This window comes from Euprymna scolopes, chromosome 37, assembly GCF_053919585.1.
Source record: "Euprymna scolopes isolate OS-2025 chromosome 37, ASM5391958v1, whole genome shotgun sequence".
NCBI classification, from domain to species: domain Eukaryota; kingdom Metazoa; phylum Mollusca; class Cephalopoda; order Sepiida; family Sepiolidae; genus Euprymna; species Euprymna scolopes.
This window is the reverse complement of record NC_136518.1, coordinates 33,617,645-33,634,724: the sequence shown is the minus strand read 5'-3', so window position 1 is coordinate 33,634,724 and position 17,080 is coordinate 33,617,645. Positions and strand designations below refer to the sequence as shown.

At 29.1% G+C, this 17,080-nt stretch overlaps 1 protein-coding gene across 7 annotated transcripts in view; it reads left to right on the top strand.

Annotated features, from left to right (window-relative positions):
• The window catches only part of LOC145261125 (rap1 GTPase-activating protein 1-like), a 1,259,270-nt gene that overhangs the window by 424,304 nt on the left and 817,886 nt on the right, over positions 1-17,080 (top strand). For all 7 annotated transcript variants that reach the window (XM_080119382.1, XM_080119381.1, XM_080119380.1 and 4 more), the window contains one exon: positions 11,980-12,270. In XM_080119382.1, the coding sequence (XP_079975508.1) occupies positions 12,009-12,270 (262 nt within the window). In that variant the 5' untranslated portion in view covers positions 11,980-12,008. The remainder of the gene's footprint in view (positions 1-11,979; positions 12,271-17,080) is intronic.

The following is a 17,080-nucleotide window of genomic DNA, read 5'->3' as shown; positions in this document are numbered from 1 at the left end:
TTTGCAAAAGAATTGGCATTATCGTAACAGCCGCTTTCCATTGATTTCTCATTGGCGGCGACCATTTGTCTTCATTGGAATTTGGGTGGCAATAAGCCTTCCCAAGGTCCTAGTTCTCTTTGCACTCATCCAGCGGTGGTCTGGCTAGTGCTTTCTCTTCTCGGTCTTTCCATCCTCCTTGACTCTCCTTATGGTGATACTCATAGAAAAAAAAAAAACTTTTAAAAACATAACGGGGGGGGGCAGTATTTTTCAATTATGTAGTCCCGGTTTTCATGATTCCATAAGATATTCCTTTGTGTTTTGCATTTGTAGTCGTTTCTGTGTACAGTTTGTGCGTAGTTTCTGTGTGGTGTTTGCGTGTCGTTTCTGTGTGGTGTTTGTGTGTCGTTTCTGTGTGGTGTTAGTCTCCGCATTCAAGGGTTCTCCTTACTATTTCTGCAGTTTTCATTATTGAAATTCTTTGTATCTTCTCTGCCATATCTCTGTATATATATATATATATATATATATATATATATATATATATATATATATATATATATATATATATAAGCATATGTACAAGTTTCAATAAAAAATAATGTATATAATAATATAAAATAATGTATATATAAGGGAATCAATTAAAAAAAAACAATTGTTAATTGAAACTGCTCTAAAAACTTAATTCATCATAAGTAATCTTAGTTTCAAATTTATACACTAATTTTAAAACAGATTCATAAAAAATATGTCAAACCACACACAAATGTTAGCAATGATTATTGTTGCATCATTTCATAGTGTTCCACATAAGATCCTTTTGAATCAAAACAAGACTTCATTTCTCGACATAAAACTTTTGCAATAATATGCTTGTGTCTTCTTTCAAGTCCATAGACCAACTGAGAAGCCTTTGTGGTTAATTTAACTGCCCTTTTGACACTTTGCGAATGTGCAGGTAAATCAGGTAAATCTAGTTTCCTCCAACTCAACGATGAAACCTGAAGTTCCTCATCTAAAAATTCTTCTGTAAAAGCTCACAGACTCCACTTTGAGATAGATTGATCAAATGAAACCAATGTGAAGCTTTGAAATTTACTGTTGAAATTTTTTTCAACCTTTTCCATAAACAAAGTTTCTTTCTTAGAAATGCACGCCTGTGGAACTCTGTTCCGTTTACCTGTTTCCCACCTGACTACAACTTGGATGTCTTCAAGTCCAACATAAACAAATTCCTAATAAACCGCCCCCTTAAGTAAGACACTTTATCAAATCTCCATTACTAAGGATTACTACGATATTATCCCATTGATTACTGTACATGCAATAACCTTAACCCCGAGTGGCTTCCGGACCTTGGTAAGTGGTGACTACCATGTAAAAAAAAATGTTAACTAATCATATTGATTCATTTTCTAGAAAATGAAGATTTTAATATTTTTCGTATGAGAAATATAAAAAAAGATTATTCCAATATACAAAAAAAAGAGTTTCTCTTCCAAATATTATCCAAACATTTTCTTTCACTAACATATGTGAAGAGAAAGAAAGGAATAATATGATAATGAAATCACTTAATATTAAGCTGGGATCAGACATTGCTCGCATTGAACTTTCTTTGAATTTATCTTTTGCCAATGAAAGCAATCATTTATTTGGCAATGATTCAGGTGAGTCTACAGACGGGATTAGAATGGAACTTGCACAACACTTGTTTCTTTTTATCATGGTATAAGAGCAATATATATATATATATATATATATATATATATATATATATATATATATATATATATATATATATATTAGTGAAAGTGTGTGTGTGTGTGTGTGTGTGTACATTTCCTTACCAAACTACTCTGTCAATTTTCAGTCTACAGACTCGAGATTTGACATAAGGCGTATTGAGATTTGAGAAAATCTTTTTGGTCGGTTTTTGGCCAGAAATTTGGCTTTCAAGGAGTCAAAGTTCAACGATTTGACCTTTGAAAACTCTACCAAACTCCTCCGCCAACTTTGGGTCTAAACACTTGAAAATTTAAATGTAGCTTACTTGAACATGGATCAAACTTTTTTGCTTGATTTGAAACCATAAAAATAAATGTTAAATGATCAAAATTGGAGTCAAATTTTTAAATTATTTTACCTCTGCGGTATGTACCAGCCAATTTTTGGTTTAAACATTTGAAATATTATATAAAGTGTATTCAGACATAGAGCAAACTTTTTAATCGGTTTTTGGCAGAAAATTTGGCTGCCAAGGGGTCAAAGAAAATTGATTTTATTTGAATTTGAGTTTTTTAGGTGAAAGTTGATAATTTGGATTATTAAAACAACTATTCTCATCTGTTAATGTTTCAGCCGATGTAACCTCTGACTTTCTTCAGTTGCATCTTTTTGAACTTTCAAACCTATACAAAAATACTAATTCTGTATTTAATCTATTTGGGTAAATTGTTCTCATTCCGTCAGCTTTGATCTAGTAGAAATATTAAGTAATTTGTTTTATTATCGTCTCTAGACATGATTTAATATATTAACCTTACCAGTATTTGGTGAGAACAAAACAAACCACAAATAATAGTTTGGTGAAAATTCTCAAATTCCAACAGAATTTTTATACTTACATTTTATTATTTTCATTTATTTAAATTTATTTTCTTAAATGATTTATGAGTTCTGTTTGTGTTTTTCTCTCTCATCCCTGTTTTTTCTTTTAATCCGCTATTCTTTATCCTTTCAATTATTTTTGCAATCCTTTTATGGTTTTCTTTTACTTCCAAAATATGTACACAATAATTTTTCCATACATTTCCTTCTGCTAAATTTCATCGAAACTTTCATTTATTTTATCACATTATCTTTTTTTCATCTTTTTCTATTCAGAATGGATATTGATTCCATCTTGGAGATTGTAATGGGCATTACTAAACATGCAATCATTATGTCTCTTCAGGCATGAAGGAAAATTCAAACAGATGACTGAAATTTTAAAAATACAGAATATCTTTAGAATTGGTTTTTCAATTTCAAATATATTTTTACTATTTTTCTTGAATAGTTATTGCATTTAGTTTTATTGTTTTTCATAATTTATTTAACAAATTCTTTGTTTTTGCTTTTTCTTTGGTGCCAATCTGTTGTTCTCTGCAGTTTTATCAGCAATGATGCTGCTGTCTGCACTTGTTCATATTTTATGATCGCCATAAATCAGATGATGATGATAATGATAATGATGATGATAATGATTTAGGAGAGATTTTTCATTCAATTTAATTTTCGATTTAATGTCTTTTATTCAATTCTTTGGATGTTCTCTTTTATTTCCATATCAAGTTTAATCAAGGTTGTTTTTATTATTTGATCGATTCGTTCTAAAGCTTGTTCAACCATGAAATATCTCTTCTGCTACAAATGACATGACTTATTTTTACAAATATTCTTATATATTGAAAAATGAAATAATTTACACAAAAAAAATAAATAAATAAAATAAACCAAAGAAAAAATATGAGATTTTTATGTATGAACAAATATTTCTACATTATTTTTAGTTGTCCAGAGGCTTTTCCATTGGTCTGTCAAACGTATGTTTTATGGTTGGTCTTTTTTTTTTTTGGTTGACTTATCACGTTTATGTTTTTTATTTGGTTGGTCAAGCTTATGTTTTTTTGGTGTGTCTGGCGCGCTCATGTTTTTTCATTGGTCTTTGACGTTTATGTTTTTTTAAAATATATTTTGATATATTATAATCGTAATTTTTAAAAATAAATTTTGATATTTTATAATCTTAATTTTTTAAAAATAAATTTTGATATTTTATAATATAAATTTTTATTAAATAAATTTTGATATTTTATAATCTTAATTTTTAAAAATAAATTTTGATATTTTATAATCTTAAGTTTTTAAATACATTTGGATATTTTATAATCTTAATTTTTTAAAATAAATTTTTATATTTTATAATCTTAATTGTTTTAAAATAAATTTTGATATCTTGATTTTTTTAAATAAATTTTCATATTTTATAATCTTAATTTTTATTAAATAAATTTTGATATTTTATAATCTTAATGTTTTAAAATAAATTTTCATATTTTATAATCTTAATTTTTTTAAAATAAATTTTCATATTTTATAATCTTAATTCTTTAAAAATAAATTTTCATATTTTACAATCTTAATTTTTTAAATAAATTTTCATATTTTATAATCTTAATTTTTAAAAAATAATTTTTCATATTTTATAATCTTAATGCTCAAGTTTGATGCAAATTGGTTTCGTCGGTTGTGATAATCGTCCTGAATATGTACTTTAAATTTGGGTTTAACTCAAGAATTGTCTTTGATCTGTCACACTTAATTTTGAAATAGTATTCTCTTTAGTCTGTCATAATTATGTTTGAAATAGTAATTTCTTTGGTATGTCACACTTAAGTTTGAAATAGAACATAATAATAACAGATATACCATATACATGCCTGACACAACGTTTATCATGTCTTTGAGAAATCCAATTGTGGTTTTGAAACTTTAAACTGTCAGTTCGAAAGTAATTTCAGGCTGGAATTAAATTTTTTACACCAAATATGTTCGTATTTAAAATTGTATTAATATTTTCATCCTATGCAGTATCTTTTCTTGATAGCTATATGGTTGGTATTCCATATTGAAACATCCTGGTCATGGCATCAAAATGGGAAATCTGTTGCATAGTAAAGTTTTGTTTATTCTATGTATTCCTTTTATGTAAAGAAAAATGAGTCATCGGACGTTGAACTGTTTCCTCCATACTACGTGTTATTCTCTATCAACAGTGCATGATCACGAACAGGAAGTGTTCACATCTAGGGGTCTCAGTATCAAATCAAAGTTATTACATAAACTCTAAGTTCTTTTGTAGAGCTACCATTTTTAATTAAAAACATATATGTGTGGATCTACAATAGAAATCTTCTTAAGAAACCCACACTCATTTTGCAGTCTACAGGTTTATTGATTTTACATTCAAAGTCTCATAAATTGTACTTGTCAATCAGTCGTTAGTAACATATTCTAATAATCCTTTTCCTTAAACTGGCTTTTAAGAGGGGGAATTGACATGTGCTTTCAATTTATAGGCCTATGTTAGACACTATTGCAAAACCAAAAGAGATAGACCACTCTTTTCTTTCTTACTTTTTCAAGGAGTGACTCACTACATCACTTTAGCTAAAACCCCTCCCCATCACCCTCATTGTATAATAATGCTCAACATTACGTTTGTTAATTAAACAAATAAATCATCCTGTGTTAGCCTTCTGGACACATTTCCAAGATTATATGGGTGTTGTTTAATTTACAATCTAAACTGAATCCTGCCTTAAAGAACTTAAAAATAAAAAATAACCAAACGCTATGAAAATGCCAGCAGTGAAAGTGAACAGTTCAAAATAATGTAAACAACAATAAGTCATTTTAGAAAAATCGTTAAATTTTGGCAATTTTATTTATTCATAATTTGATTATATATGTGTAGATATGTTTCGACATTTTTGGCTTAAACTTGTCAGGCAAGATTGCTAAGATAGAAACAAAAAATTGATTTATACTATTTTAGTCTGCTTGTTATTGATTATTGTTATGAGAAACATTGTAAGGATTCACTACATCGATTGTTATGAATAATAATGTTATCAATATTTTATATATATGTATGTGTGTGTGTGTGTGTGTGTGTGTGTGTGTGTGTGTGTGTGTGTGTGTGTGTGTGTGTGCGCGCTGTGGCCCTGAAGGGTTACTAAAGAAAAACACGAAAAACACGGATATTGTTAGAAAAGTTAAACTGCAACAAAATAAGAGCAACACTCGATCTATTTAGAGAGTTCGAAAGAATTCATGGTTAGTGGTTGGTAAATCTTTTTCTCTCAACTGTCACTGTTCTGATCGGGGTAGTCTCAATCGAACGTCTTGAAAACGGCAACAATCGGCTCTTCCTCTACGTTTAATATATAAGGTGTCATCTGAGTAACGTTTTTTTTAGTAGTTGTGGTAGAATTTATGAGTGCCTTGTACTTTATATTACTCGATATCGCCAACTCTCTACAATTTGATTTATGGTTTGCATTTCTTTAGTAATATTATTCATTGATTTCTGAATGAGATCCCAATTTGATTATACGAGTTCAGTTATTTTGATATTTCTATGATTATATAAAGACACTGAAATATTAGAAGTTGGTAAAATCGAACCATCTTCGTATTTGTCAATCCTACCTGCTACTTGAGTGGATGTTGGTTTTTGCTTCAATCTATTTTCGGTTGCATTTAAACAAAACATTTTATGCAACTCTATTTATGACGCTTTTATTTTCTGCCACAAAAAGTGGCAGAAAATAAAAGCGTCATAAATAGAGTTGCATAAAATGTTTTGTTTAAATGCAACCGAAAATAGATTTTTTGTTTAAATGCAACCGAAAATAGATTTTTTCTTCGTTATTTATCAACGTCATTTCGAAGTATACGCATTATTTTCTTTGGTGTCTTCCTTGATTTGCTACATGCAATTCATCTTAAAAGTATTTGGTTGTTTTTTTTTATATAAATAGTTTCATTTCAAAGGGATTTCGTACGTTTTCGTTTCTTTGACTTACAACTTTCATATTTTCTGATTAAAAATTTTAACTAATAAATTAAAAAGTTTAAAATCGTTTATCCAATTCAAACCAGATAGATTTGAAGATTTTTTAGAACGTACGACTTTAATTTTTAATAGTTCTGTTCAAATATACTGGTAAATATAACCTTCAATAAAATTAAATTTTATTGTCAGTCACATTAGTGTTTTCTGCAAAGTTCGTCTGTCCAGTTTCTTCCCCGTAAATTTATAATCGAAAGGTCCAACAGGGTGTCCAACTGAAATTTCACGGTTTTATTAAATATCTTAATAGTTTTGTATTTTCGTCAGACTTTTCGTTGGATTTTGTCTGTTTGACTCTATTTATTTGGTTTGAATATGTTTCTACAATGCGACATTTTGTAACTAGGTTTGCTACAATTTTGACAATTCTTATTCCGAAACGAACACAATATTTCCCAGTGGAGTTCACCACATTGGTAACACGATTTTGGAGGTAATTTTCTTGTTTCTGAAAGTCCACTCGTTTTCAAACTGTGGGTAGTCATTTTCTTTTTCTTTTTATGGAAATAATTCTTTGATTTATACTGAGACTGTAGCTGGAAATATTCATTCTCTCTTTTTTAGAGACATAATTTTTAAATGTGTACTTCACTTTCCTGACGTATGCTATGCCGGATTCCTCTATATTTTTATAATCGCTTCTAACCTTCATAACCCGTTAACAATCCTCCACAAGGTTTTGTAAAGTGAAATTGGGTTTGCTTTCTGTCTAATCTCGGCATATTTTGCCGACAATAGTCCTTGAGCAAAAATTTAAAATCATCTGCCAATAATTCTGCTAGTCCAAAGTCGTTACAGTGCATGTTTACGACGGACACGAACGTTAAATAATATTTGTCGTCCCGCATAACTAAATTAAAACATCGCCATCTTTTATGAGGCAAAGATGTAATTTGACTGAAAAGTTCTGATGGTTTCTGCAAATTCCTAATCCGTAGTCTTTTTAGGTAAAATGTTTTCTAGGAACCTACTGTTTTCAGCAGTTCCTAGCTTTCGTAAAAGCAGACAAATTTTTATCATAACCAATCTTTGCAATCGACGTTAAAAAGGTCTTCATACCTCCTAAAAATAAGTGTATTTAAAAATAAGTGTATTTAAAAATAAGTGTATTTAAAAATAAGTACGAGTAGACACTTGATTTATTTAAATGGAGTAAATTGCATCAGTCAATATATATTTGTTTGGAGTTAATTAAAAATTTTGATTGAAGTATTTATACCTGATAATTATAGGTTAAAAATAATAAATTTTAAGGTTATACTGAAAATACTTAACAAAAACACGCATATAAATATGTAATAGCTCACATTGAAATTAGTTTAATATTTCCTTTTTATAAAAATAATAGGAAAATAAAAAATTTAAAAAATGATGTTGAAAAGTTGAAATATATGTTAGTAAGATGCAACTAAATAATCCAAATATAATAATAACAAAATTATTATTGAATATTTAGTTATAACCGTATATATAACCGTGTATATAACGGTATACATTCATAAGACAAATTTAAATAAGTAGAGTTTTTAAAAATACATATAAGGATACATTTTGGGTATATTCGAGTTCAATAAATATATTTTAGGTAAAATATATTTGTTTGAAGCTAATTGCAATTTCTTAATTTAAGTAGATATACCAGGTAACTATTGAGTTGAATATGATAAACATTTAAGGTTATACTTGTAATTAATTAAAACACGTCTATAAATATATATCAGTTTACATTAAAACTGGTTTTAAATATCCCGGTTTAAAATAAATAAATAAATAAAAATAAAAAAAAATAAATATATAAGGGGATTAATAATAATTAAACAGTTAAAATTTACGAAATATAATTAATCAATAAAATGATTATAATATGTAAGGAAAGATAACACGGTATATTTTTAAGTGAAATAGCGTCTCTTGCATGAAAAAGAAAAACAAACGTAACGAAAAATTAGGTACTCTCTCATATTAATGAAAATAAAAGGTAAATTGATTCTAACTAAATTGTATTAATGTCCAAAAACCAAGAAAAAATCCACACTAAACTTCAAGGTGCATTCCAGATCATATATGCCGCATATATGATGAAATATCAGATTCAAGAGACAGATCTTGCACACACAGAGGGCTCAATTTTCTTTCAGATAGAGCTTTATAACAATGATACCGAGTTAAGATATTTGAATATTTTTAATGGCAAAAGTCCTTAGTATTAACAATTTCATTTATTCTTTTGAAAATGATGCCGAGTCAATTACAGATTTATTTACCCGCTTTTGATCCAGGAATGAAGGAGATCAGTCATACTTACTTGATCTGCCAAAATTTAGTTAAAAGAATGAGACCGGCACAACCGCTCTATCGTTTGAACATCTGCTGATAAATTCGTTCATGTCAAAATATTGTGTCAGTTTATTTGACCCACACAAAAATCGACAAGATAGTTTCTTGTTTCAGTTCAAGAATACCAGTTGTTGATATCATTGGCAGAACACATTTCTATAGACATCAGATCTCAACTGGTTAATTTGTGTTCTCCCCGCGGCAAAGATAGTATCATTGCCCGAGTGAAAGGAAATCTGCTCTCAATCAAGTTGTGTACACCCAAAATCAAAACAGAAACAACTTTGATGCTCTGATATCATTTCGTGATTAACAGCTCCTTTGTTCCCACTGGGGTACCAGCTATCCAAACTAAATCATACACGGCCTAACATTCAATCTCCATGAGTAAAGATTGGCACTTGCAGCTGGTACGTTTCGATGATAGTTCTGGAAATATCATTCTCTTTTACAAATATTTTTTTTTTACACTTTTCGATATTTGATTCTGAATCAAGTTCGATGCAAATGACTGCTGTGATGAAAAATTTGGATGCGACACAAGATCTATTTTCTTTGTCGCTTTGAACTCGATTGAACTCTAACAGCACAGACACAGAAACCTTAAATAGTGATTTGAGACGAGAAAAAAAAATAGCAACCCAAGTTGAAATGACGGTGTTTTTCTAATGACGGTCCCTTAAACAGGGCGGGGAGGTGAGAAGATAATGTGTGTTGTGAAAAGAAACTAGAATTTTATGAAGAGCTACAGAATTCATGCAAAAGAATGTCAGAAGCCAACTAGCGTATATACCCAGCGAACTAAATGCGAAAGAGATTTTTTTAATGCATTAAAAGGTTAATGAGATGCTTATAATCCTAAAACATCTGTTCGAGTCTCTGAAATAGCAGGATGCCGATTCCGGTAAAATCAAAAATTGAAAAAAAAAAAAAATGAGAATGCACACACACATACACACACTGTTCTAATGAGTAAATATTAAAGTAAAGTAATTTGAAATCATTAAAACTTTTCAAAAATTTTATATTTTTCGAAAAAATAAATTAAAAATTGAAAAAAAGCAACATTTCCAATCAGGGAACTATTTACATCATCATCATCATCATCATCATCATCATCATCATCATCATCATCATCATCATCATCATCATCATCATCACGACGACCACCACCACCATGATCGTTTCTTGCAAGTTTTAATCGAACGGTGGAACTTGGGTATGAATTGATTATCTGAATGGTCTTTGCAGTTTCCGGATGTACAAATGTACAGTTTGAATGAGCACCTAACAATATCAGTGTAAAAACATCTAATGCAAAATTTATATCACCATTGGATTTTGTATAAAATTTTAGTTGATCTTGGTGTAGGGCTTTGTTTTCAATTATATTCTTAGATAGACACCATATTTATATGATAAATTATGTTAATATATATGAATTTACTAAATACGATCATCCAGTACAATTCCTGTTTAAATCAGGTTGATTACTTTTCAAAAACAAATACAAAATAATTTAAAATAAAGAAAAAAGCAGAAATTTTCTCTGTTAATAAAAGAGATTATTTCTATGAAAATTGAAGGAAAAAATATTTCGTCTTTAAATCGACCATAAAGATGATCTATCGAGTTATATGTTGGGAAAATTGTGAACCTTCAATTTCCCCTATCTAAAAATAAAATAGCAACTTGTGTTCAATTAAGTGTATACAATGAATTGTTTACAATAATTGTGCTTTTGTTCGGTTCAACTCTTCATCAATTATTATAACAGTTTTTATGTGTTATCAATTATTATAACAGTTTTTATGTGTTCATCAATTATTATAACAATTTTTATGTGTTCATCAATTATTATGACAGTTTTTATGTGTTCATCAATTATTATAACAGTTTTTATTTGTTCATCAATTATTATAACAATTTTTATATGTTCATCAATTATTATAACAGTTTTTATGTGTTCATCAATTATTATAACAGTTTTTATGTGTTCATCAATTATTATGACAGTTTTTGTGTTCATAAATTATTATAACAGTTTTTATGTGTTCATCAATTATTATTATTATTATTATAATAACAGTTTTTATGTGTTCATAAATTATTATAACAGTTTTTTATGCGATCATCAATTATTATAACAGTTTTTATGTGTTCATCAATTATTATAACAGTTTTTATGTGTTCATCAATTATTATAACAAGGCTATCAGATTTTAAACTCTTATAACATTTTCCTTTATTTATTTTTTTTTATTTCAGAGAGAAAAATGATGCAATTCTTCATAAGATAACATTGATTAATCATAGAGAATTTCCAGGAACAATTCCATAAAAAGTATCACCAACAATAGTCACCATTTTGTAAAACCCTATTAAAACAAAACGATTTTTTATGTACTTTTTAGAAATATGATCAGTTCTTTCCATATAGTTGTGTTCATTTTAGATAACTGTCTTTCTTTTTTTAGATAGCTATCTTCTTTTTAGATAGTTGTCTTTTTTTCTTAAATAGATTTCATCTTTTTAGATTGCTGTGTCCTTTTTTATATTTTTTATATAGCTGTCTTCCCTGTTTTTGTTGTCTTATTTTTTAGATAGCCGTGTTCATTTTAAATGATATTTTAAATAACATTTTTGTTAGATAGCCGTTTTCTTTTTATGATAGCGGTCATTTGTTTTGAGATAGTTGTGTTCTTTGTTTATATATCTTTCTTATTTTCTCGATAACTGTACTTTCAGATAAATGTTTTATTTTTATATAGCTGTCTTCCTTTTTTTTATATAGCTGTCTTCCTTTTTTAGATAGCTGTTTTCTTTTGAATTTAGAGTTATCTTTTTATTAGATCATTCAAAAAGTGGTTGGCCTTTGCACCGCACCATGTATGTAAAAATATATAAGCATAGAATAATTATTTGATCTAAAATATTCAAATTAAATGTGGTTTTCGTTTTCTTCATTTTTGTAGGGGAAGGAATAATCCAGTTTAAATTCAGCATGCCCTCATCACACATTGATGGAGGAGGTTCTGAATTACTGAGAAGTCAACATTCTCCAATGTTGCCCCGGGCACGTCAATGGTTGGAGCGTAATGTACGAGGGACAAATCGAAATGACTCCCCAACCAATTACGATGTTGACCAAGTTTCTTCGCTGTACCAACGGCCAACGCCCACCTGTCTTTGGACTACCAGCATTGACGAGAGCGAGGAGAATATGTCGGAAGCTGATGTAGACTGTGAAGAGCCAAAACAAGAAGGTAAGATCTCTTGCAAGAATTCCTTTGCAGTTTTATAGCATCCATAGTTTTAACTTTATAAGTTGCTTATGTATACATTTAGAGTGCTCAATATCAGCGATAGAACATTGTTTGATTATCAATTTCAAAAGTAAATGATTAATCACCATGGAAATTTGATACCATAATTACAATATATATATATATAGTCACCCACATACAGTACTGTTTCGTTGTATTACAATTCATCACTGCGGATAGACATACACCTTTCCCCAGCCGTGGATCGAACCTACAACTGTCGCATTGACAGTCGGCAGCTCTCACCAACAGCATACGAATCAGTGCTGTAAATATTTCTCCTCGAGTGTATTAAATCCACACCCGCCCGTCTCAACAGTGCAGGCACTAACCATCAGTTTGTTTACCAACAAATTAATAGTAGGCTTCGCTTATATATATATATATATATATATATATATATATATATATATATATATATATATATATATATATATAAGCAAAAGCTGCGACGATACAAAAATTCTTATTCACAACCAACTCCCACGAGAACAGAACATTTTTGCTTTAATGTATAGAAGAAAATATTATATACATTACAATATATGAAATACTTACCCCATATTTTCCTAGACTACATTAAAAATATTTATTCTCTGTAGCAAATCATTCATATATATATATATATATATATATATATATATATATATATATATATATATATATATACGTGTGTTGGAACATTTAATCTTAAATTCTACGCAATTATGGAGAATGCATAAATAGAATTCAGAATAATAGTAAAAAGAAACCAACCATCTAATAAGAATATGCAAATTAGTGGTCGCTTACATATCCATGATTGAGTATATAAAGAAGTTAGTTTAATAATTTTTAAATTAGAAAAAGTAAGCTTTTAATATCAATGTCAGAACGAGAAAAAACTCAATTTTATAGCTATATATATGTAATTCTTGGTTCGTTAGTTATTAATAATCTAAATAACCACTGAACCAATTGCTTCGATATTTTGGTATAATATGTTTACCGTACCCATGCGTGTTTTTATATATCTCTTTTGAATTATTATACGTCATTTTTCTTTAATAAATAGGTAGTTTTCTTTTTAACGATATGGCCATTTTCTTATTTGGAGACACATATTTATCACCGTCCGCCGTCACATGGCATCACCAAAAGGAACTTTTGCTCTCACCAGACTTAATGTAAACAGAATGTGTTTACAATATGGGTAAATTTGAAATGGATTTAATCACGTGATTATTGATAATGTAACCATGTGATTGAAATTTAATTTAAATTAACCATATGTGGTCGCTTTCCTCTCAAATATTCATCGAAAAATGGATATTAGCAGCAAATCGAATATTATGGATCATCTTTTTACTATTCAGGAAATTAAAGATTCACTGAGATTCCTATTTCAGTCACCTAAATTATTTAGTGTGAAATGAGTTTAGGAATTTATATCCAAACCTAAATATTATTTTTACTTAAAAAAAATAACATTAATACACTAAGTTTGCAGAGAATGCTCTACTTTACAGTTGTTGTAAAAATGGAACGGAAATTTAGATTCGTTCCCTTTTAAATTCGATACATTTTTACATTATGTCCAACTCATCGTTCACATTCGACATGTCAACTTTTATAGCTTTTCGGGTATGCTGACAAGGTTAGGGGTGTCTCTTCCGAAAGCCGTTCTTAACATGGTGAGGTTGGGGGTGTCTATTCCGAGAGCCGTTCTTAACATGGGTAGATTGGAGTGTTTATTCGTTGTAAACGTACCCGTCAACCCATAAATGTCGACATGTTAACAACGGTAAGTTGGACTTATGTAAAAAATGACAAAAAGATATACCAAACGGATTTTTTCTTTAAAAATGGAATTATTTCCTTTTCGTTAATATATATATTTTTTTTAATATTTCGTGTTTTATATATATAAAGTACAATTGTTGAATGTTATTCTTTTGATTATATTCGTTTGGGGAGAGCACAATTAAAAAAAAAAGATTAAAACGGAGCGAAATTTAAGTTTCCGTTCCCTTTTTACATCAACCGTAAAACAGTGCATACTCCGCAAGTTTTATCGTAAGTTATAAACATTTAGATCTACTGATTATTATTTATTAGAAACCGAGCGACCCATCTGGTAGCAGAGTGTCAAATCTGCTTAAAATATTGAAAAAAAAGGAAAAAATAGAACCTCTTCCAAACATACTGGCAATCATTTGGTTTGAGTGTTTCCAATAAGGGCGATTGATTTACTAGGATTTGTATTAGAAGTTGAGCAGTGAGCACTTATTAGAATTATTCAATTGTTGGATTTTTGCATTTTGGTTAAATTTGTTAGTTTGCAATCGTTGATAACTCACTGAAAAAACTGAACAAGAGACGAAATTAAAAAGAATGGTACTCATACACAATTTGACCCCACTCCCCGCCCCCGGATTCAAATCATGGTTAGGGTTCGACCGACAATCACCGGATTCAGCCGAGCGTTGTTCAAATGTTGAAACGCTAAATCAACATTTGATTTATTTTTTTGCATAATTAATTAACGATGGGAGTATTTTTTCTGTTTATTTTCTTAACATCTGTTGACAAAAAAATAATTTGTACATTCTCTTGAAAAAAAAACAAACTTTCCCTACTTTCACCTATTTACAGTGTTCATATAAAGCATTCATCTTTACTTTTTATAATAAAAATTTTGTTTTCAAAAAGAAACGTTTACTGCCAACTTTCTTTAAAAAAAAAAAGTGCAAGTTTTCCTGAAGAAAAAAATTAAAAAAAAAAAAAAAAACTTTCATCACCTAACAATTTATGGCAAAAATTCATCTTTTTTGGGAGAAAAAAACAACTTTTATTGATAAAAAAAAATGCAAAAAATAATAAAAGTAAAGTATATATATATATATATATATATATATATATATATATATATATATATATATATATATATATATATACGGAAGTGTTTGAATATATAGTTAAGTAGCAGTTTTAGTCATTTAGAACTGCTTAAAAGCTTCACCGCTTACTCATTTTCGGTCAAATTTCAAACTCTTATTACAGTTTATAGATCTCCATTCTATATTCAATAAATTTACAGTAGGTTTTTAATGAAATCGGCCAGCCGAAAAGCTGATATTTAATTTAAAAAACTATGATAACTCCTTACATTTCTGGTCAATTTCAACAATAAGCAATGTTATCTACCTAGTTTTCATGCCACAATTATTTCAGTCTTCCATGATTACACGAAAATATGATTTCGGCTATATTTGTTTTGTCACGTGATATGTGACGTAAACACAAGGGAAGTAGCTAAAATTTCTTATTTCTTCGATAACTATTCCCTTTAATCTCTCTAATTTCTCCCGTATCGTTTTTCGTAAGTTTTGGCCATTTTCATTACTGTGGTATGACAATTCAGTGGATAATATTAGTTTCATTTGAAAATCATTATTTCGATTTCTGAATATCGCAACAATAAAGAAGAAATTTTTTACTTTTCGAGATTTTCCAGTGCGTGTTCAAATACATGTCTATAGTAAAATTAAATCCTCATGTTTTCTCCTCTGTCAACCTCAGGAAGAACGGACAGTGGACGTGCATTGAATGATTTAAACGGATATACCATTTTAATTTAAGATATTGCACTTGACAATTCACTTGGCGTTTGCAATAACCATTAACAAAACTCAGTGACAACTTTTACATGTGTGTGACTTACACCATGGTTGCTTCTCACATGGACAAGTATATGTTGTGTGCCCTACAGTCGGAAAATCAGACATCCTCTACATCTGCACAGAAAAAGGGACACCTTAAAATATTGTGTATCCACAAATATTGAGAAGATAAATATGACATACATTTTGTCTTTTGTTTTTTTGTGTTCCACTTTAACAAACTGAACCACAGCAACGCGTGGCCGGGTACAGCTAATATATATATATATATATATATATATATATATATATATATATATATATATATATATATATATATATATATATGAAGGTCGTTCCAAAAATAAAGCCTCCTATTTTTGTTAACTCAAAAAGTTGAATAACTTTGAAGATGGGAATAGTACCGTTAAAACGAGTAACTTTTTGTTTATCATAATTAATTTTTCTACATAGTCACCAACATTCTAAATGCACTTTTGTCAGCCTCCTTTGATGCCCTTGTGAATGTCTGGAGCACGTTTTGGCAGACATATCTCTGTTACTACTCTGAAATCGACAAGCCTGCATCAGTTTCATAAACGTTTAACAGGCGTCGGTGAATGTAGATCTGTTCAGCTTTTCCTGCATGGAGAAATTCAATGAAGCATCTTTGCTTCTGATGCATGGTCCATGACAGGTGTTGCTTTATTAGTGTCTCACACCATCAATATCTGCAATAGAGATATGAAACTTTCAGATCATGAATGCATGAGTTCAGTCATCATAACAATGCAATTTTAAATCTCCTCTGATCCATTTAGGCGGAATATAAAAGAGAAAGCATGATAAATGAAAACAAAATCAATCAGATAATATTGCAACTCATTTAACAAGCATATTGATGCATTATTTTGATTTTTATATTAAAACAATATTAAAAACAATAAAAAAGACAGTTCGCAAATATGACTGATGCCTCTGTGTCATGTGTTCGGTGTCCTTTCTTCCTAAGCAACAAATTATTTCAGTTAATTATAAATTACGGTTCATTAGAACAATGAAATAGATTTTTCCAAACATAACTCAATTCATGAACTAAAGTATATTTA